This window comes from Talpa occidentalis, unplaced genomic scaffold (genome assembly GCF_014898055.3).
Source record: "Talpa occidentalis isolate TD23 unplaced genomic scaffold, MPIMG_talOcc4v2.1 talOcc4.10, whole genome shotgun sequence".
Classification (NCBI taxonomy): domain Eukaryota; kingdom Metazoa; phylum Chordata; class Mammalia; order Eulipotyphla; family Talpidae; genus Talpa; species Talpa occidentalis.
Window position 1 is genome coordinate 55,658,584 of NW_023600993.1, and position 22,200 is coordinate 55,680,783.

The window sequence follows — 22,200 nt, forward strand, 5'->3', positions numbered from 1 at the left end:
CATACTCACACTCCACACACACACATGCACACACACATGCACACACATGCACATAGATGCCCACACATACCCATAACTACCATACACCAAGCACACACACAGATACAGTCACATTTCATACACAAACATGCAAGAGCTAAACAATACACCCACACACATAAATGTACACGCAAATGTTTATGGTTCATATATTATAAATGCCACATACAACACTATAGGAAAATGGAAACTGAAACATGCAGAAGGCAACATAAATCAAAAAGTACTTTAAATTTTTTCAGATCCAGAAGTGATCATTTTTGACTTGATTCCCTCAAAACATTTTCCAATAGATTTTACAAAAATGAAATCACAAATGCAAGTAAACTTGGCTCATTCATCTTAATAGAAAATGGATGGATGATGGGTGAATGGATAGACAAGACACACACACAGCAAGGTAGATTACTCAGCCTTAAGAAGGGAGGAAATTCTAGCACAGCTACAATGGGGATGAACCTTGAGGACACTATGCTGAATGGAATAAGCCAGACAAGGAAGGACACATACCTTGTTGTTTCACTCATGGGAAGGTACCAGAGTTGTCAAATCCCTAGGAACAGAAAGCAGAATAGTGGGGCTTTGGGATGGAGAGTGTGAATCTACTGTTTAAAGGAGACCAACTTTCAATTTTGGAAGGTGACAAAGTCCTGGAGATGGAGGGTGGTGATCGTTACACAACACTTTGAAAGTAATTTATGCTACTCAACTGTATGTTGAAAAAAGATAGTAAATGTTATGTTTATGCATTATTGATAATGATGATGATGAATTGATAGGACATGGGGAGTGGAGTATAGGGCCCTGGGGAACAGGGAGGGTCACAGGCCCTCTCCTAGGACATGAGTAATCTCCCGGTTCACCCCTTCTTTGGCGGCAAACCTGCCTGGGCACATATTCGGGTCAGACACCATGATTTGCAGTGCCTGTCGGCAGGGGGCGCCAAGCTCCCGCGCACTGCCCGCCTCGCCGCTCTCAGCGGTCTCTCCAGCATCCCTAAAGGTCTCAGGCTTTGTGGGGGGTAACTCCCGGAACAAGAAGGCTTGCCCCAAACCATAGCCCGCTCCCAGGCTGCCTGGTCAGACCGAGATGGAGATGCAGGCTTTTTGTCCAATTCCGTGGAGACATGTTGCAAGTAGGAGGACGCGACTCACATGCCTTCCTCTTAGGTAAGAGGCTGCTTTCTCCTTACCAGTAGTGTATCAGCCAGGGCTGGAGCAGGAGAAAGTAGTCACACAGTCATTGGAACAGTTTGCTGTATAGAATTATGAATGTAGCTGAAGAGCACGAGGCTGCAGCTGCAGGGAGCGCCAGCCCCAGGAAAGCCCCTGGGGGCTTCGCTCACAGGCGTGTATGGCTAAGGCTGGTTGTTACCTAGGTGCATCATTTATCTCTGCATCTAGGAGGGGGTGAGGAATGACTGTCCCGGGTAACAGATGAGAAGATGCAGGTGCAGGGGTTGGTACAACTCTTCTCTGGGGTCTCGGATCCTGGAGTCAGGGTGTGTAGCCAAAAAGAGCAGCCCCCATGGGACCCTGAAAAGCATGGAATCTCTCCCTCCCTAGGTGATGCCCTCTAGGGCTGGTCTCTGGGTGGCGTCAGAGCTGCCAGGTCATTCACAGGGGTGCAAGACCATTCAGAGGTAGCCCTTGGCTCACTCCCTCTGGTGAGAGCTTCGCTACTTTAGGGGGCCTGAGCTCACTGGGGAGCCTTGGTGTGGCTCCTGTTTAACAGGGGGCTCAAGTTCAGGTAATATCTGTCTTTTTCCTGGAGAAGCTAGACTTCCAGGAACCCCTCCTGGGGTAAAGTGCCCCCTCATCAATAAACACACCTGTATATCCTTCTCTTAATGGCCCTTGGCCCAGTCCTGGGTCAGGAGGAGTAAGTGAGAACCTCAGAGAATTGGAGAGAAGGTGGAGTCCAATCGCCTCGCTGTCCTGATGTGGGAGTTACCCCTAGGGGCTGACGATACTGTGGTCCTGCCATTCCTTGGTCTTCCCTATCTCCATTCTATCAACTCCACTTCCATCATCTCTGCTTCCATCACTTCCATCTCCATCATCTCCATCTCTTCTGTCATCTCCATTACTTCCGCCATCTCCACCTCCAATTCTTGGTGCCCACTGAGGAGCTCGGTACAAAGGGGCTGCCTTGGCCTTGATCTTCACCTTTTTTTTTTTAAAGATTTATTTATTTATTCATGCAAGCACTGGGTACAGTCAGAAGCACGGGAGGGTGAGAGAATTCACCAGAGCCAGAGCAGGGAGCAGAGCAGGCAGAAGGACCGAAGTACACTGCTGAGGGGAGCAGCGGGCGGCAGGAGAGGTCTGCGCGCCATGTGGGACCCTCCTCCGGTGGCCGGGGAGCAGCCAGGGATCGAACCGGCGCTGCAGAGGCCGCGGGCAGCTTCGCAACCCAGCTCTCAACCGCTGCGCCACCAGGGGAGGCCCTTGATCTTCACCTTTGACTTAGGAATGAGGCAGGACAATTTTTCACTCCAGTTTCAGATGGAATGTGCTGGGCTTCCTGAGATAGTGCTCAGAAGATAATGGAGCTTGGCTGGAGCTAAGTCTGTATGACTTCCATATCCCTCTGCTCTGAAGCCCAGGTCAGAACAGCTTACCTGGCTTGCAGGGAGGGGATCAGACATGAGGGGAAGTCTAAGGGAGGAATGGACACCAGGATGTGGACCAGATTTTGTAATAGCCTTTTGGGGGCGCATTAGGCATGTTCTTTTCACAGGAAGTCTCGGGAGCTTGGGGCAGGTTCATATGTTTGGACTGAATGGAGGGCAGTTGGGGAGGTGAGAAACTTAAGCATGACACAGAAATTTTCCTCCCTTGGCTTGAGTGGCACCCTTGGGGCTGGTCTCTTAGATGTGGGAAATCAGAAGGGCTGGCGGGGAGCTACACAGATGGGTTCCCCAGATGCAAGGCCCTGCCATTGGATTGTTTGGCAATGCAGGTCTGGGACATAGAGAAGCCCACCTTCTGGGGCTAAGATGGCCCCCGCAGGAGCTATTCCCCCAGAGTGATGCTTTTCCATGGATGCCCACTGACTACCTGAGCTGAGCTCTGCTCTGGATGGGGCCAAGGGCCAGGTCCAAGGGAGAGGGGGAGAGAGGCACTGGGGAGGGAGGAAGAGCAGGGAGTTGTGGGCATCTCAGTGAGTGGGCTGCAGGGGAGCTTGAGGGGTTTGCAGCTCATAGGGAAAGGACTCCTGATTGCCACAGTGGTGGGGCTGGAGGATAGAAGCAGTGGACCAAGCCAAAGAGAAAGTGTGGGAGGACCTGGGCACCAGGCAGCTGTGAGATCCTCTCTGTTGGGAGGAGCTGAGCCTGGAGAGGGAGAATGGCTCTTCTAAGAGCAAAGCTAGTGAGTCAGAGAAGGAGACTGAATTCAAGGCAACCTTGGGTTTATCTTGCCCTTGGGGCAGACAACTGCCCCTGACCTCTGAGTCCTCTGAACCTTCCCTGGGACACCAATTCAGCTTGGTCTCAGCAGCTAGTGGTGCTGTGAGGTGGGGCTTCCACCTCTGGAAGATCTAGGCTACAGCTTTTCCCCCCCTTAAGGGCTGAGTGTTTGTGGATTTAGCTCATGGTTGTCCTCTGGCAGCCCCCCAGTCATCCAGCACCTTCCATCATAAACACTGACTTTTACCCCCTGTCCAAGGTGTCCATTTATCTGATCCCCCACTTCATCTTCTCAAGTCCATCTTTCCACTGGGAAGGCCTGAACTGTGTTGGGTAAGGTCACATGTACCCCAGACCAAGAGCCTTGCACATTAAATAAATGTCATTTCTCACTATATGAGTGGCTCCTCTGGGAGATTGTTCTGCTTAGGGAGGGCTCCTCAAGGTGGGGCTTGACAGAACCAGGCCAGTACTGGTCTGACCAGAGTGTGGGCCTTAGAAATTAGCTGAAGAGTGAGTGAGGGAAATGTAGGGAGAGGCAGAACCTGCCAGCTCACGGTCACATGGTGATTTGTCAGAGGTCGGATTGCAGCTTCATCAGCCACGGAGTGGGGGCGTGTCAAGGGCTGCTGGCCTTCTGTGCTCTGGATCCTGACACCTGGTAGTCCCCAGGCTGTCTCTGGGATGTGCGGAGTAGGGGCCCTGGCCACTGAACGAGCAGGATGAGAAGGGATGTCAGTTTCTAGTGATAACAGAGGCCCATCTTGGACTGGCTCTGAATGGTCCTCAGGGAAGGTGGCCTCACAAGCTGGCCTCACAAGCTTCTCTGAGAATTCCAGACCTTTGTTTAGTTAGCTGTTGTGGCTGTGCAGGACCTTGAGGTGATGAAATCTTGCAGAAGTTCACTCAGTCAGAGCTCCATCTCTGTCCTGTCCTTGACTGGACACTGTAATCTGGACACATTCTGAGTACTTCCTTTTGCAACTGCTCAATCCTAAATTTATAAGGTGTTTGCTGGTCCCTAGCCTCAGTGTCTTCAACTGTAGTGAGGATGCAAGAATTGCATCCTATAAAGGGCTGTTGCAACTGTCGTCAGTCTGATAACTCTGCAGGATCTGTGAGGATAGAGTGAAATGTTCATGTTTAAAAACGGAATTTATGACAAGTACACCAGGGTCTGGGTCACATTCCATGACTTCAAAGGTTTGCAAGCAGCAGGCTCCCAGAGCTCACTCACAGCACCTCTGACAGAGCTCTCACGTGTGTGAGTGTGACACTGTCACTTCTTATCATATTGGATTTTGTGGACTCAAGTGGGCAGGTGCAGTGACTGGACAGCAAGAACCCAAGTGGCACAGTGACTGTAGGGAGGGCCTGGTAGGCCATCTGACCACTCCTCACTTTATAGTTAAGGAAACTGAGGTAGGGGGGGCAGGGCAGAACCTTCTGGAAGCCACTGCCTCCAGAGTCTGGACTGGCCATGGCCTACTGCAGCTGCCTGGCAACTCCAGTTCTAGCCACTTCTTATTTCCATCTGAGGAGGATGAGACCTTTTGTGTTTCATTTCCAAATGAATGGCCATTAAGGCTTTTTTTTTTTCTTCTCAGAAATGATTGTTTGGCTGTTTGTCATCTCTGGAGTCTGGAAGTCCCTGAGACATAAGAAACAGGCCTGCATTTTCTTTGTTTCCCTGACGGAACCAGCTGAAAGTGTATTCTACTTTGATATAATTCCTGAAAGCTTCACGAATGCAGCTGGCAGCTGGGGGGGCCAGTAACCTACTTTCTTGGGTTTGTCAGGAATCTGCATCTTTACCACATTGATATAGTACTGGGTGGATTGTCAGGTTTTGCTGGGAGCACCTTAAACTGAGTGTGCATTGGAAATAGTGCCAGAATGACCCCAAGGAGGGCACTTCTGGCTGGTCCAATAAGTGCCCTCAGTGCCTGATCTTGCCTTTTCACAGTCCTTGTTGCTCTTGATGCCCTGGCCAGGTCCTTGCTGTGCTGAGTATGTGGAGATTTTTGTTCACGAAGAAGCCGGAGGAAATGTGATAAAAAAGGGGGCTCAGGGGAGGAGGGGTAGGAGAATGAGATGGAGGAGAAAGCACTGGGCTGGGTCTTAGAGAGTTGGCTTGGGGCAGCCTGAGTGGGTTTGATATTACAGGTCTGGGTGTTCTATGACAAGGGGATCCAGGTCCGTGTCTAGTGGGTCCAGGGGATCCAGGTCCAGATTCAGAGCTCTAAGGAGTTCAGTTCAAGGAATTTAGGAGTCCAAGATTCAGAGTATCTAGTCCAAGTGGTCCGGTTCCAGGGGGCCCATGCACAAGGGTGTAGGTACAAGGGTCTAGATATTGGGGGTTCCAGATCCAGGGTGTCCAGTTCAGGGGTCCCAGGATATCCAGAATATCCTTGGTGTGTCGAAGCCCAGGGGATCTAGCAATAGATCAAGGGAATATAGCTCCTGGGAGTCCAGGTTTAGGGGTGTCAAGTTCAGGTGGTCCAGGTCTTGGGGGTTCAGGTTTGGGGGGCCCTAGATTTGGATTGTACAAGTCTATTAGTCTAGGTGATTCAGATCCTTAGCATCCAGATTTAGGAGTTTCAAGTCTAGGAGATTCAGGTGCAGGTTCAGGGGACCCAGGGGGTCTGGGTTGTTGAGTTATGTTCCTTGTATCCCGAGAATTTCAAGGGCCTTAATCATAAATGGGTGTTGTGCTTTGTTGAAAGCTTTCTCAGCATCTATTGATATTATCATATGGTTTTTATATTTCTTTTTGTTGATGTGTTGAATTACATTGATTGATTTTCGGATGTTGAACATCCTTGTGTCCCTGGAATAAATCCTACTTGGTCGTGGTGAATTATCTTATGGATATGTTGTTGGATTCTGTTAGCTAAAATTTTATTGAGGATTTTTGCATCAGTGTTCATTAGAGAGATTGGTTTGTAGTTTTCTTTTTTTGTGTTGTCCTTGTTCGGTTTTGGTATTAGTGTAATGTTGGCTTCATAGAACGTGTTTGGTATTGTCCCTTCCTTCTCAATTTTTTGGAAGAGTTTGTGAAGGATTGACACTAGTTTGTTTCGGAATGTTTGGTAGAATTCATTTGTAAATCCATCTGGTCCTGGGCTTTTTTTCGGGGGAGGTTTTTGATTACTATTTCATTTTCACTGCTTGTAATTGGTCTGTTTATGTGTTCTATTTCTTCTTTCTCTAGCTTTGGGTGATTGTAAAGTTGTAGGAATTTGTCCATCTCTTCTAGATTATTGAATTTGTTTGCATATAAGTATTCATAGTAGTTTCTGATTATTCTTTTGATTTCTGCTGTGTCTGTTGTGATTTTTCACCTTTCATTTGTAATCCTACTTATTTGTGCTTTCTCCCATTTTTCCTTTGTGAGCCTGGCTAGGGGTTTGTCTATTTCATTTATTTTTTTGAAGAATCAACTTTTGGTTTCATTGATCTTTTGGATTTTTTTTAAGTTTCTATTTCATTTATTTCTGCTTTGATTTTTTTCATTTCCTTTCTTCTACTGGTTTTAGAATTTTTTTTATTGTTCTCTTTCTAGTTCTTTGAGATGTGTGATTAGGTTGTTTCTTTGAGTTCTTTCTTGTTTCTTGACGTGAGCCTGTATTGCTATATGTTTTCTTCTTATTACTGCTTTTGCTGCATCCCATACATTTAGGAAATTGGTGTCCTCCATGTCATTCAACTCAAAGTATTTTTTAGTTTCTTCTTTGATCTCTTCATTAGTCCAGTGGTCTTCCAGTAGTGTGGGTTTCAATCTCCATGAAGTAGGAGGATCGTTGCCTTCTTTTTATGGTTTATTTCTAGTTTGATGCCTTCATGTTCAGAGAAGATGGTTGGTATGATTTCAATCTTGGTGTATCTGTTGATGTTTGTCTTGTGTCCCAGTATTTGATCGATCCTGGAGAATGGTCCATGTGTACTTGAGAAAAATGTGTACTAGATTTTTTGGAGTGTACTGTTCTGTAGATGTCTGTTAAGCCCATGAGCTCTAGATCCTTATTTAGAGCTTTAGCGTCCTTGCTTATTTTTTTGTTTTGTTGATCTATCCATTGTTGATAGTGGTGTGTTGAAGTCTCCTACTACATATGTGTTTTCTCCGTTGTTTGTTTTCAGAGATGATAATAGTTGTCTGATATATTTTGGTGCTCCTTCATTTGGTGAGTATATGTTAATGAGTGTTATGTCTTCTTGATGTATTGTCCCCTTCATCATAATGCAGTAACCGTCTGTGTCTCTTTTTATCTTTTTGAGCTTGAAATCTGTTTTATCTGATATAAGTATAGCTGTTCCTGCCTTCTATTTTGGTCCATTTGCTTTTAGCATTGTTTTCCATCCTTTTACTTTCAGTCTATTTTTATCTTTTTAGTTAAATGTGTTTCCTGGAGACAGCAAAAGGTTGGGTTTTGTTTCTTAATCTATCCTGTGACTCTGTGTCTTTTTATTGAAGAGTTTAGTCCATTTACAATTAGAGGAGTTAATATTGATATGTTAGCATCTGTATTTGCCATTTTGTTTGTCTTTTCTCTGTTTTTATTTATTTATGTTTTAATTTTTTTTGTCTTGTTTTGTTCTTATTCATCCCTCTTTTAGTTCTGGCTTTAGGGCTCCTTGTAGTATTTTTTGGAGTGTGGGTTTGTCGTAATGAAATTCTGGAGTTTCTGTTTGTCTGTGAAGTTCCTTATTCTTTCTTCATAGAGGAAGAAAAGCTTTGTGGGATAGAATATTCCTGGTTGGCATTTGTTGTCTTGGAGTTTGTTGACTATGTCCCTCCACTCTCTCCTTGCCCATAGTGTTTCTTCAGAGAAATCTGATGTCAGTCTGATTGGTTTTCCTTTGTTTGTTACGTGTTTCTTCCCTCTTGTCAGCTTCATTATTTTTTCTTTGTCTTGGATTCTTGGGAGCTTTGCTATTATGTGTTTTGCTGTATTTTTCCTTTCATCATGGAAGTTTGGTGTTCTCACTTCTTGTATGTCTATTTTCAGCTCCTTCTTCATGTTAGGGAAGTTCTCTTCAATTATTTTCTTGAATATTTTCTCTGTTCCTATGTCTCTCTCCTCTCCTTCTGGGATTCCTATAACTCTTATATTTCCTTTCCTCATGGAGTCAGATAGTTTGTGAAGTCTTTCTTCATTCTTTTTCCTTCGTACTTCTCTTTCCTTTTCTGTTTTAGTTCTTTTTATTTCTGTGTCTTCGAGAGTACTTATTTGTTCTTCCATTTCATCTATTCTGCTTCCATTGCTTTTCCCAGAGTTCTTTAGCGCCTCCATTAATACTTTGATCTTCTGCATTTCTTTCACTTCCCTCTTTAGGGACTCAATTTCAATCTTCTGATTGTTGACTATTTTTCCCATATCATTTTCGACTTCTTTCAGTTATTTAATCATGGTGGTTTTAAATTCTCTATCGGGAAGACTTATAAGTTCCTCTCATTCACTGGTGTTGCAGCCTGGTGTTTGATTGTCTTTTTGTGGTGTGTCCTTTCCCTGGGGACGTGCTTAGTTGCTTGTAATTTTTCTTCTCCCTGCTGCTTGTTTTCTAATTTTTCCTATGTGTTGGGACACTGTGTCACCAGTACTGGCAGGCATCTCTTTGATGTGCTCTTTCTGGGTTGTCAGGAACTGGTGGTCCAATTGAGTCCCATACTATTATGCCAGAAGTCCAGTAGGGCAATGGTATTATGTATATGTTAATGGTCACTGTCCCTGAAAATCTCCTCCCTCTATATTTGTTTAATTCCACAGACTTTCTTGGCAGTGGTTTGATCACTTGCTGGGCTCCAAATTGCTGGATCCCCCTCTGGGCTCTAACTTGCTGCCAGGTGGGGCCTGGCTTGTGGGGGCCTTCAGCTCACCTCTGACTGTGGGGACAGCCCTTTCTCAGTTCCACACAGCAGCTTTGGTGAGGTCCAGATGCATGCAGAATTCCTTGCTAAATATGGTTTGTCTGCCAGGACCTTCAAGATGGAGTAGATTTTCTTGAATGATGGTTTCCATTTGATGCATACTCCTAGGACAGCTCCTGACACTACCAATTCTAGAAGGTCTTCCTATGAGGTAACATTTACTTTCTGACTGTGAGCACCTCATCTTCCTTGGAAAGTTGATTTTTCTGAGGCAGTCTTCCAAGGACCAAGATGACTGTGCCACAGATGAAGATGCCACAGGCACCTTCAGGGAGGCCCTTGCTATAGGCACAGAAAAGAGCATGTGGCCGTTTAGTGGAGAGAGAAAGTGCCAGAGGGACTCAGACCCCAAGTAAGACAAAGTCAGTCTCCATGGTGGAATCAGGCTTTGGGGGTTTTCAGACAGTTGAGGCCACAGGTATGCTGATGGATAGGTGGATGTGAGGGTGAAGGGCATTCTAGATGCAAGAAATCACTGAAAGCAGCAGGGGCACTATGAACCCCTGTTCTGGAAGAGACAAGAAATCTGAATCCCATGTCCAGGGACCATGCACACATACACACACAAACACATGTGTGTATATAATATACACATACATACTAAGCAGGGCAGTGTATATGTCCACATGTATAAGACAGGCATACACACATACACATGGCAGGGCAGTGTACATATACACACACACAAAAGCACAACACAAAACATGCATACTGTCACATACACACACACACACACACACACACACACACACACACACACACACCCAGGGCTCTCTTTTGATTATATGACAGAGTCAAAGCAGGAGTCAGAAGGAAGATTAGGAGTAGAAGAACTGACCCCTGGATCCTTGTCCCCAGGGAGGGTGGCTGGGCTGGTGTGTGGTTGGGTCCTGAAGGTCGGTGTTGCTCTGTGGAGAGAGGGTATTTCTGGTGGTGGAGAGGATGGGATATGTGGGGGGCAGAAGTTGGGATGGGTGATGGGAAGTCCTGGGCCAGGGGCTCACCAGACCCAAAGAGCTCTGAAACAACTGTTCACGTTGCTGGAATATGAGTGCCTGCAGCACCTTGGCTCTGGGCTTCTCAGTCAAGGGGCTGGCTTGGACAGCACCATACCTTTACCACCATGGCCTCCTCTGCTGCCCCAGGCCTTGGACTATCACCAGACTTCCAGAATTCTCAGGGCATGTTCCAGACACTCCAATGCTCCATTTGCCCTTGACCCCTTTTGCAGTTGGAGCTACTTTGCCACCCTTAGGATGCCTTCCCTCTTGCTGCCCTCCCTTTGTGTCTCCTTCCCATGGCCACTGGGAGGCCACTACCCTTCGGTGTCCTATCTTGGTGGAAAGCCCCTATGTGGGATCTCATTTTCTGCACTAGCTTCAGTGTCCCTGGTGGGAGGCCATGATGAGGGAGGAAGAGCCAGCTGGCCTTATGAGGAAAGTCAGGGGGTTCACACTGGAATGCTCACAGCTGTCCCTGTCTAGGTAGGTGTCCCCCAGTGCGTAGCTGTGATGAGACTCACATGCAGGGATGCTGACCTGCTGTAGGAAGTTCTTCACTAACTCGATGTGCAAGGTGGATGTCTGGAATTGGTGCAACCTCTCCGAGTTCATCGTGTGAGTGCTGCTGGGGTGCCCACTTTGCCTGCTGCCTCCTACCCCTGCCCATACCCCCTGCATGCCTGCACGAGGCCTGTTCATGCCCTACCCATGCTCTTCCCACCACCTGCCCAGGGTGCTGCCTATACCTCTGTGCATATGTTGCCCATGACGTCTGTGCTCTGACTCCCTCTTGCCAGTGTCACATCCCCTCACCCCACTCTCTGGACAATCTAGTAATTCCATTCTGAACATCGCAGGCTGTCTCCCCTGCTCCTCTGAATGTGACCATTTATTTCAGAAGCCCCCACAACTACTCCCCTTCCTGAATGAAGTTGGTGGTCCGCCCTGCGGTGACCACCTCTCTTCACTGTAACATGCTGGGTGGAACTTGTCATTTTTGGGTGATTCTCACAGGCAGGGTCTGTAAGCCAGTGTAGCCCAAAGAAAATGTATCCTACTGCCTTCTACTTGGTGTGGTACAGGCAATGCCTCACCACAGAGGGCTCTGTGTCCTAGAAACTTCCAAAGTTTTTATTTCTTGTGAAGACACTTTGCATTGTCAAGACAAAGAACCATAGTTTGCTTCCTTGAAATCTCTAACCATCTGTGCCCACCCTCCCCGCCCCGCTGTGCTGCATCTCATGCTGCCACAGACTGTGCCACATTGGGTGCCACACTTGCCTGGAGTCCTGAGCCTCTGTGAACCCTGGGTCTACTCAGTCTTTCCCCACCAGAGCTTCTGTACCCACAGACTTTTTTTTTTAACATTTATTTATTTATACAAGAACTGGGGTACAGGTCAGAGGCATGGGAGGGTGAGAGAATTCACCAGAGAGAGCGGGGAGCAGAACAGGCAGATGGACCGAGGACAGTGCTGAGGGGAGCAGTGGGAGAGACAAGAGAGGTCTGCCATACCATGTGGGTTTCTCCCTGGCTGGCCGGGAATCGAACCTGCACTGCAGAGGCTGCAGACAGCTTCACAGCGCAGCGCTCAAGCCGCTGTGCTGCTGGGGAGGCCCTTCCTGATGGCCTTTTTAGGTGATTCCCCAGCACACAGTAGTCCCTGGTGGGCATGACGTATATTTGGTGCTAGGGAATTGTCTGCTGAGCCAAAGAAACGACATTTCTACATCTGCTGGGAATAGGGTGCTGGGGGCTCAGGAAAGGCCTGGTGTGGCTCCTTCTTGCTCTCAGTGAGCTGTGAGGAAGCTTCTGGAGAAGGTGGCCTGGACTTCAGGCCCAAAGTGTATAGAAAAGGGCAGGCATCAGGGAAGATGAGATGGGAACTATGTGTCTTGTGCTTTTGTCACCACCTAAAACCTTGGTTAGGGGATCAGATATCCAGGCAGTCTCGGGGCTGCAGGACAGGAATGGGTGCAGCCAGAAGGGGAGTTTGGGAGTTGGAGAGCAGGTGGCCACTGCTTCACACACTGCTGTGCTTGTGTCTCAGCCTGACATGAAGCCTATTCTTTGGAGCTGCTGAGACAGAGAGTGAGTCCCTCCAAACACATGATGAGTAGACCCCACACCCCAGAGCAGGGGGCTGGAGAAAGTAATTGATACTGTTGGTTTCTTCTACCTGCCCTAGGAGTGTGGGCCTTAGGGTGGGGGCTGGAACCATCCTTCCTGAGGAATGTGATGATGCCCTGGGGGGCCAGAGAAGGGCCAAAACCACCCCAGGAAAAGCTAAGATTTGCCCCAAGATTGGGCAGTAGGATTCCTTCATTGAAATGAGTGTCAGAGGAGGGATGCTGGCTGTCTGACAAAAAGCTCTGACATGAAGACAGAGACCAAGAGTCAGGTAACCCAAGACTGGGGCTCAAGAAGGAAACCTCCAAATGTCATGATCATTATCTCCAGAAAGGTAAAGTATCACACCCGTTAATAAGAAGAGGAAGCCTTCAGGAACAAAGAGAGAGCCTTTAAATGAAATAGAAAACAGAGAATACAGACGAAATCTCCCAGAATGTAGAAAGTCAGAGAGCTGGGAATAGGATGTCAGAGGTCAGCCAACAGGTCTGACTGCAGGGAGCCATGTTGCAGAGAGAACCGGGAACGGGAGGGAGATATTGGGGGAATCCTTCCAAGGGGGGCTTGAGTTTGCAGACTGAGAAGGCTTGTCTATCCCCTGGCATGAGGGCCCCGCCCAGCCACGGATATGAAATCACAGAGCTGTGGAATGAAGAGAAACTTGTCCATGTGTGCAGAGACAAACAGGAGCTCCACAAAGGTGAGAAGGAATTCGGGTCCCTGAAACACATGGCAGCCCTGGAAACCGGGAGACTGGGTTGGGAGACTTCAGAATTGTAGGGGTTGTAATTTCTAAATTGGAATGTTCTTTCCTGTCATTTTGTTAGCCAAGGAAGGGAGCGGTGAAAGCACTATCAGCAGCAGAGCCTCCTGCCTTTTACTTCCCAGGCCCCCGTTCTTAGGGAGCAGTAATGGATGTGCTCCCCAAGCTGAGTGAGAAACCTGAAAAAAAAAAAAGCTCTAGTGAATCAATCCTCAGAGACATTCACTGGGCTCATCTCTTTTAGTCCTTGGCAGCCCTGAGTGTGGGGGATGGGCTCATCCGGAGACCTCATTGTGCACCTACTGTGTGCCAGGCACTTACCAAAGGGTCTATATGTCACCACATTTGGGTCAGTATTATGAACCAGAGAAACTGAGGCCCAGGAGCCTAAGTAACATGACCCAAGTCAGATAAATAGTGACAGCTGAGGTTGGAGGAACTCTGCTAGGTCGACTCTACAACCAAGCCCTAAATTGCTATTCTGCATGTGGGGGTCCTCGGCCACCCCTAGTGCCCCCAGGCTTGCTGATACAGAGTCTTCTCTTGAATCTTGCTGACACAGAGTCTGCTTTGTTTCAGCCCTGCTGAGCTGGGGTGGGTGCAGTGGCATTCCTGGGTGCACTGGGAGGCATCTAGGGAGGTGCAGGGGTTCCTGTAAGCACAGGGTTTCCATAAGACTGCGGATGGGAGGCCCTCTGAGAAGGCTATAGCAGAGTGTCTGGTTAGCAGGCCCCTGAGTTGGGGGCCCCAGGGGAGAGGTGGGTCTGGGAAGGGGATGGCTTTGGTGTGGGTCTGGCTGGTGAGGGGCCCCTGGAGCTTGGGTATACCCAAGGGCCGCATCACACAGATTCAAGGCTGTCCCCTTGCTTTGAGTTCCCTTCTGCCCGGTGTGGGCTCTTCCTTACCTGGGAGGGTGCAGGTGTACCTCTGACCTGGATCCCAGTGTGGGCACTGAGAGAGACCTGGGAAAGCACACAGTGCTGCTGGAGGGTGGGTATCAGAAGGGCCTGACCAAGAGGGTCAGGTCAGTTACCCTCTGTTTCCCGCTCCCTGTGCAGGCAGTGATGGCATTTTGCACAGGAAGTTTCTTACAGGAAGTGGCTTCTCCCTGTTGAGGACTCAGCCAGGCAACACTTCTGGGATAGCACAGGAAGGAGGGGGCAGGCCATGGTGATGGAGGCTCACCTCACCCCAATCCTGCACCTGTCCTGCCTGTAGCCCTCAGCCAGATGTGGGGGGCATGACAATGGAGGGACTTGGTGCCCCTTGGCAGGTGTCCATCCGGCCCGCTCCCCAGATGGGTAACTGCCAGCCTAGGCCACTACTTCTGGAGGCTGCTTGTCCCGTCCCAGGACAGTGAGCCATTGGGGAGTTCTTCATGTGGGTCTGTAGCCCTTGGTGGTCCTGAGGCGGCACTGAGCGCCCTCCCAGGTTTGACTGACACGAACAGGAAGGGTGAGAGCCTTACATGTCCTGTCAGATGTGGCCAGTGTCCCTTCTTCCCAATGTTTGGGAGACAGGGAGACCACACAGGACTGGACCCTGCACCCTCCACGTCCGGGCCAGCACGAAAAGCTGGACGAGCCGGTGGGCATGCCCTCTGCCTTCACAGGTACTGTGGGAGCTTCACCAGCTGCACTCAGGTGCAAAGCAACGCCGTGTGCTGCCATTGGCCCAACCCCCTGGCCCAGAGCTTCATCGCCAGCATCCACAGGCAGTTCTTTTCCAACTGCACCATGGACAGGGCCCACTGGGCAGCCCTCCCAGATGCAGCACTCATCCAGCACATCGCCCTGCCTGTCCTGCTGACGGTGGCCTTGGCCCGCCTGGTGCTGTGGCGCAGCAGACGCCCTGAATAGCTGCTGTGAGGGCTGCCCTTGGAGAGCTGAAAGAAGGTTCCTTGGGGCTGTGAGAGTCAGCCACCCTCTATCCTATGTCCATCATGAGCAGATACCCCCCACCCGCCAGGGACCTGGCTGAACTCATGCTGCGCAGCAAGCTCTTCAGGCTTCCTTGGGCTGGTGGCCCAGAAACTGTGCTGAGGCTGGAGCTTGGATGCTGGGCATGAATCACTGCTGCTGCCACCTTTGCGTCTCCCCAGCCGGATGGGTGCTTCCTGCAGGTTTCCAGGCCACTCCTTGACCTGACCCACCTCCTATTCTGACTCCACCCCTGGTTCTGGTCCTACTCTAGTCCTGTCCTTCCCCTTCCCCAACACTGAACCCACTTATACCTCTGGTTTGGCCTTGGCCCCTTTCTCAGCTGTCCTGTCCACTCCCACCTGAGCTGGAGTGTAAGGGGACAAGGTGTGAGTGGGGTATGTCTCATTCCTTGATGGCTGTGCCATCCCTGAGCCCTCCTGGTGCAGAGCACCCACATTTCCTGAGACTAGAAGAAGCTGGGAGACTAAGGGGCAAACTGGGGGTTCCCAGGAGCCTTGCATGACCTGCAGACCTGCTGTCCGGGTCCACAATGAAGGGCTAGACTGGGTGTTGGCTAGAGCCCCTTTGGGGATGCCAGGGTGCCCTGCGCTAAGCCTGCTGCGTGGGTGTTGGGGCCTCTTTTCTTAAGGGGCCTCTTTCTTAAAGGTGCCCTCCCCCATGGGCTCCAGTGCAAATGCTCATGTTGTGTGAGCTGCCTGTGGCTTTCTGTGCTTTTTCTTAGTAAAGAATCGTCCCGTTTCTGGAGTTTCCTGTTTTCTTTAAGGGTCTGCAGAGCGAGGGCTATCTTTTAGGACTGACAAATACACTCTACAGTTAGGGAAAATTTGAGGTCCTAGAACCTTAGAATGTGGGAGCTCAGAGGGGCTCAGAGTGCATGGGGTGTTTATGTGGGCCATGGGTAGGGGATCTGCTTCTCTGGTTTATAGAGGGTTGGCAATTTCCACTCACACCTTGCACTTTGAAGATAGAGAATAGATTATTTGTCCTGCTTGCATTTTGAGGTTGCCTTGGGCTTGACAGGATCCCCATCTGGATGGTTTTCTGGGGAGGGGTATAGGCCCTGGCAGGGATAGGTAAGGCCAATGCTGGTGGAGTCTGCACGTGTTTCAGTTGTGACCAAGGGCATGTTTGCATGTGGGCCCGGTGGTGAGAATGTGGGTGTGAGTGGAGGCTGGATGGAACTGTCCCTGAAGAGGCCCCACACTCCTCCTGTCCAGCAGGCAGGTCTTGCTGGGGTCAGAGATCTGGGTGGCTCCCAGGCTTGCTGGTGTGGGGCACTGTGTAGGGCCAGAATCTGAGTTCTGCATATTCCTGATGCAGCCTAGGTTCTGACCAATGGTGACGGGAACATGGCCTGCTTGTGCCTCTGCTGGTCATCTCTGAGATGGAATCTGCCAAGTGAAGTCAGAGTGCTCAAGGGTGTCAGATGGTCTCAATCCTTAAAAATATTGACCATCCTCTCAGATAGTGTTCTGGGGGTCAAGCTGCTGCCATGGGGGTATAGCTGCCCCGGCCACTCCCAACTGGGTGCCTGTGGAGCACAGCCTGCCATGCGTGCCTTTCCTTCCCTCGGTCCTTGCCTCCTGGGTCCCAGAGAGCCCCAGCCCCAAAGCTTCCCCGAGGGAGGGCTGTGGGTGCTCCCAGAGTCATCTTCTCTGGTCACCTTGTTCCCACGGATCCAGCAGCTGAGAGCTGAGGCTGGTCTGCAACCTCTCCCCAAGCTCAGGCGGGCAGAGCAGTGAGGCCAAGGAGAGGGGCTGAGAAGGGGACCCAAAGGTGCAAGCAATGGACAGTGATTTTTGTGGGCTGAGGGGCTTGAGGGTGAGCTGGTTATATCCTTTGGGTCTGGCTGTGGGGCATCTGGGTGGCCTTGGGTGACCGGGGCCAGGTCTGGGGTGCTGCTGGCAGATATCAGGCATGTTGGGCAGGTGGTAGGGTGTTTGCAAGTCACACAGGCCCTCATTCTTGGGGCTCCTGATTTCCTCGCCACCTGGCACCAGGCCCCCTTGAGGTCAGCCTGCTTTTCTCCCAGTGGCCCTTACACAAAGGTGTCAAGGCAACCAAAGGGCCTCAGCCTCAGAAGGCAGGGAAGAAACTGACATCCCTCTCCAGGTGTGCTGACATCTTTCCAGGCCACGGCTTTAAGGCTTTCAACCCCTACATGCATGTGTGACGCCAGAGGAGGGAGAACTCTCTTTTCTTTGAATTCATTTTCTTTCCTTTACTTGGGATTTTAAAATTTTCTTTCCCATCAGTCCCCCATGTAAAATTCTTAAATTTGTTTCCTATATTATTGCTCAGTATTTTTGGTTTCAAGAAGAGAACCCCAGCTGGTGGGAACAGCAATAGCTCGTCATTAGAGCACACGGGCATCTGAGCTTGAGATTGTGGGGTGGTCCTGGGAGGTCACTGTCCCTGATGCTCAGAGGAGCTGGTGGTCTTCCAGATGGTCCTTGACAGGTAGAGATGGGGAGAGGGCACTTAGGTACAGGAACAGGTGAACCAAGACATGGGGGGAGACCCTGGAGTGTGTGGGATCCAGGGCTAGGGGACTGCTCTGGGCCAAGTGTGGAAAGGGTGGAATCCTATTTTGGCACAACCTAACACAGTATACAGGCATACCTGGGTCCATGCGTCAGGGGACCGCTGCTGCCTGATGCTGGTCCTGCACTCATGGTCTTCCCCTGCACTGGCTCCAAGGGACAGGATGGGGACTGCGCCTGCCTGGAGCTCTGCCATTCTGCTCTGGGGCCATAGTACGTGGTCCCAAAGGCAAGGCTGGACACGAGGTAGCTTTGTCCTGAGCAGAGAAGGCCTGGCCTCTCTCAGGCACCACTGGCAGACCACAGGCCTCTTAACCCCCATGGGGTCTGCCTTGCCGTTGGGATTCCTGCGACCATGAAGTAGGGGGTCTTTTCTTAGCAGATGAGAAGAAGGGGGTGAGAGGTTAGAGCATTGGGAGGTTAGAGCAGAATGCAGGGCTGGGAGTGCACCGGGTGAGGGATGAGGTGAGAGGAGGCCAGTGCTAATGAGGGAGGTGAGTATGGGAAGAAGCAGCATCAGCATGAGCTTAACAAGCCAAAGTATAGGCCAGCTGGTTTCTCCCTACCAGAGAGATGTAGGGAAAGGGACCCTACAAACAACCCCACCAAGTGCAAAGTGAATCTTGAAGACTGGTCTCAGATCCACCCCTGCAAATGTCCCTATTGCATTGCATACACCTCCCTATGTGTGTTTCAGTTCGTGTCAAAAGCAGCAGACCAGCAGCAGATGCAGTGGAGTCTAACAGTGAGTGTGACATTCTCGGTGATAGATAAAGTCTGGGATAGAGGTAGCCCTGGGACCCTCTGGGGAAGTGTGTGTGAGCCCGCGCTCTGCTCATTGAGGAGTGATGTATGGGCTCACACTTCAGGGAGACAGACCCTGTTAAAGGAGTCCAAGCCACCCCGCTAGATGAGTGGGTGCTTGTGTCCAGGGGTGCTTGTTATGTTTAGGGGTGACAGGTCATGTCCAGGGATGTCTATTCATGTCCAGGAGTGTCAGATCAAGTGGGATGCTGCATCAAGACACCTGCCTGTTGCTGCCTTTTATGTATTCATTTTTTAAAAGACATCTGATTTTATTGCTTCCATGTGGGACACTGGTTGTCGACTTTAGTGCTGCTGTATTTTGGTTAAAAGTGGATATGCTCTACTTGCAAAGTAGCCCAATGAATGCAGTGAGTAGAAAAGCCTGGATCAGAGCCAGGTGTGAGGAAGAGGCTACAGAGGAAGGTCTTTTGATCAATTTCAGATTTCCAGAAAAGGCCAGTCTTCATGTCTTGGTACAACCAAGCACTTCCTTGGTAACAGGCTATGTGGTCCCCCAAACTGCTGCTTGTCATCCCAGCCCAGGGGGCATGGATGGCATCGGGACCTGAGCTCCTGTTCCCTCGATCATCTTACACAGTTTGGGAGAAGCCTCTGTGCCCTTCCTGCCCTGTCCTTTCTGCTGTCCTCTCTGGTTAACATCTCACGCATTCTGGAATCCTCCATGACTACTTTTTTTTTCTAGTTAGAAACATTTTATTTAGGACCTCCCTGGTGGCCTAAGGGGTTAAAATGCAACCTATGAAACTATCCACAGTCACTGCAGCACGAGTTCAATCCCCAGCCAGGGAGCTACCCACATGGTGCAGCAGACCTCCCCTGTCTCACTCGCTGGTTCCCTCAGCAGTGCATTTCAATCTGCCTGTTCTGTTCCCCACTCTTTCTCTGGTGAATCCTCTCCCCCCTTCTCCCCTACACATCTGGCCTGTACCTTAGTTATTATATGCATAAATAAATAAATCTTAAAAAAGAAGCATTTTACTTAAATGGTCATATAAACTCCCACCTTCTCAGACCATGTGATGTTGATACATTCAACAAAAATATGTATTATCTAATTGCTGTGAATTTACAGAATAATCATCCAGATCCATTTTGATTAGATGGTTGAAATATTCTTCTCCTAAGTTAATTTTTACAGTCATCACAAATCCCTTACAATACTGTAAACAAAATAACTTTTCCAAAAGGTGAACTAAAGAACTCTAGTCATCACTGCAGGACTTGCACTACTTTGTGGACTTCCTGATGAGGAGCATTTGCTTCTTGATCTTGAAGGAGGACTGGATCTTTGATTTGAACTTGACTGCAGTTAGAAATACTTTGATTCTTTTACAGAACCAGACGTAGATGGCTGGATATGAAGCTGATCTTGATCTGTGAAGAGATGTGGACTCTGACCCCTGCCCCTTGCTTCTGCTGCATGATCCAGATATCGCCTACCTCTGCATCTTGAATGTCATCTAGATGATGACCTGCTTCTTCTGCAGCTATAGCGATGCCAATCATAAGCACATGGTCCCTTTTTGCCACACTCATAGCAGCTGTCAATGGGATTAAAAGAGCATGAGGCAGGTGGCTTATGAAAATGAGATCTCTGAGGACTGCCTGTTCATAAACCTTCATTCTGTGCACTTGAGAAGCCTTAGAGAAGAGTGCTGTGCAAGTGCTGTGTATCTTGAATAATAATAAGGCTGGCCTATGTAGAGAAGCACTTACATAACCATCACAGTGTCAAAGGGTACAGAGCAAGATTTATTAAGAGAAGAAATTGAGGCATGTTAATTATTATGGGGGATTTGAACAAATCTCTTTCAGAAATCAGGAAATCAAGTAATATAAAAGTAGGGATGTACAGATTTTGAATAACAATTAATAAGCATGATGTAATATATAGCTCTATTTACCTACCTACCTACCTACCTATCCATCCACCCACCTATCTATCATTTTCTATCACTACATTCCAAATAGAAACATTAATTCTTTTGAAATACCCATGAGAAACTGATGAAAATTGAAGTGATATTGGCCATATTCTTGGACTAAAAGGCAAAAGAAAAAACTTCAGTAGGAAATTACAAAAAAATCCTTTATATATAGTTTTGGACTCAAGAGGAAATAAAAATGGAAATCACAAACTATTTAAAAATTAATAGTGGGCCTCCTCAGTGGCGCAGCGGTTTGAGCGCTGCGCTGTGAAGCTGTCTGCAGCCTCTGCAGTGCGGGTTCCATCCCTGTGGCTGGCGAGAATCCCACATGGCGAAGCAGTCCTCTCCTGTCTCGCCTGCTGCTCCCCTCAGCAGTGTATTTCTGTCGTCTGCCTGTTCTGTTCCCCACTCTGTCTCTGGTGAAACCTCTCACCCTCCTGCACCTCTGGCCCGTACCCCAGCTCTTGTATAAAAATAAATAAAATCTTTAAAAAAAATAAAAGTTAATTGGGCCTCGCTGGTGGTACAAGGGGTTAAGCACAGTGCTGTGAAGCTGTGCCTCTGCAGCACGAGTTCAATCCCTGGCAGGCCAGAGAGAAACCCACATGGCGCAGCAGACCTCTCCTGACTTGCCTGCTGCTCTCCTCGCAGTGTATTTCCGCAGATATGCCTGTTCTGTTCCCCACTCTGTCTCTGGTGAATCCTCTCACCCCCCACACCTGTGGCCTGTACCACAGTTCTTATATGCATAAATTGATAAATCTTTTAAGAAAAGTAAATAATAATAAAAGCACCAACAACTCAGCAAAATACACCAGATGTATACTTTATACACTCAATGGGGATAGGCATACGAAATTCTAGCCCTGAGCATGACCAAACCAGGACACTGTCCAGTCAGCATGGAAGGTAGGAATCCCTCTGACCATTGACCAATTGACAAGCATAATGGGCTAAGTGAATAAAATACTGGGAAATGTTGATTGGGCCCAAATCTGTGCATTGCCTTATCAGCTTACAACCTCAGAGGCATTTTTCAGAAACTATGAAAGATTGAAATATAATAAACTAAGCAGTCAACTCTAGATGTTAATAAAAAAAATGGCAAATCCAAAAAGAATAGGAGAAACAAATAATGAGAAAAACAGTGATAATGATCTAGAGAACAGAGAAGATTTGATCAATACAATAGTAAGTTTATTTTAGCAACAGACTGCCTGGGAGTGATCGAGAAATTTTTTTTTGTATTTGTTTATGTTCTTGTGTTTGTGTTTTTATATATGTTTTAACTTTCTCTTTTTATGATATGAACATATTTTCTGCTTGGGGAGAAGTAAGCCAATTCTCAGAGATAGCAAAGAACTCACTGGGGAGCAAGTCTTTGAAGATTTATTTATGCATACAAGAACTGGGGTACAGCCCAGAGGTGTGGGGGGTGAGAAGATTCACCAGAGACAGAGTGTGGAACGGAAAAGTTGGATGGACTGAAGTACACTGCTAGGGGAGCAGCAGAGGTCTGCTGCACCATGTGGGTTGCTCCCTGGCCGGCCAGGGATTGAACTTTTGCTGCAGAGGCTTCGGATTGCTCATAGGTTGTGTCTTAAACCCTTGCCCATCCAGGGAGGCCCTCACTGGGGAGCGAGGCTTTGATATGGGCACACACCAACCCAGAACTACACCTGTT

The 22,200-nt window shown here is 48.8% G+C and overlaps 1 protein-coding gene across 1 annotated transcript; it reads left to right on the top strand.

Annotated features, from left to right (window-relative positions):
• Positions 1 to 10,946: 10,946 nt before the first annotated feature.
• Positions 10,947 to 15,142, top strand: RAMP3 (receptor activity modifying protein 3). Its single transcript, XM_037501590.1, is given in 2 exon segments — positions 10,947 to 10,996; positions 14,887 to 15,142. Coding segments are annotated over 2 exon segments (306 nt in total).
• The last annotated feature ends 7,058 nt before the right edge of the window (positions 15,143 to 22,200 follow it).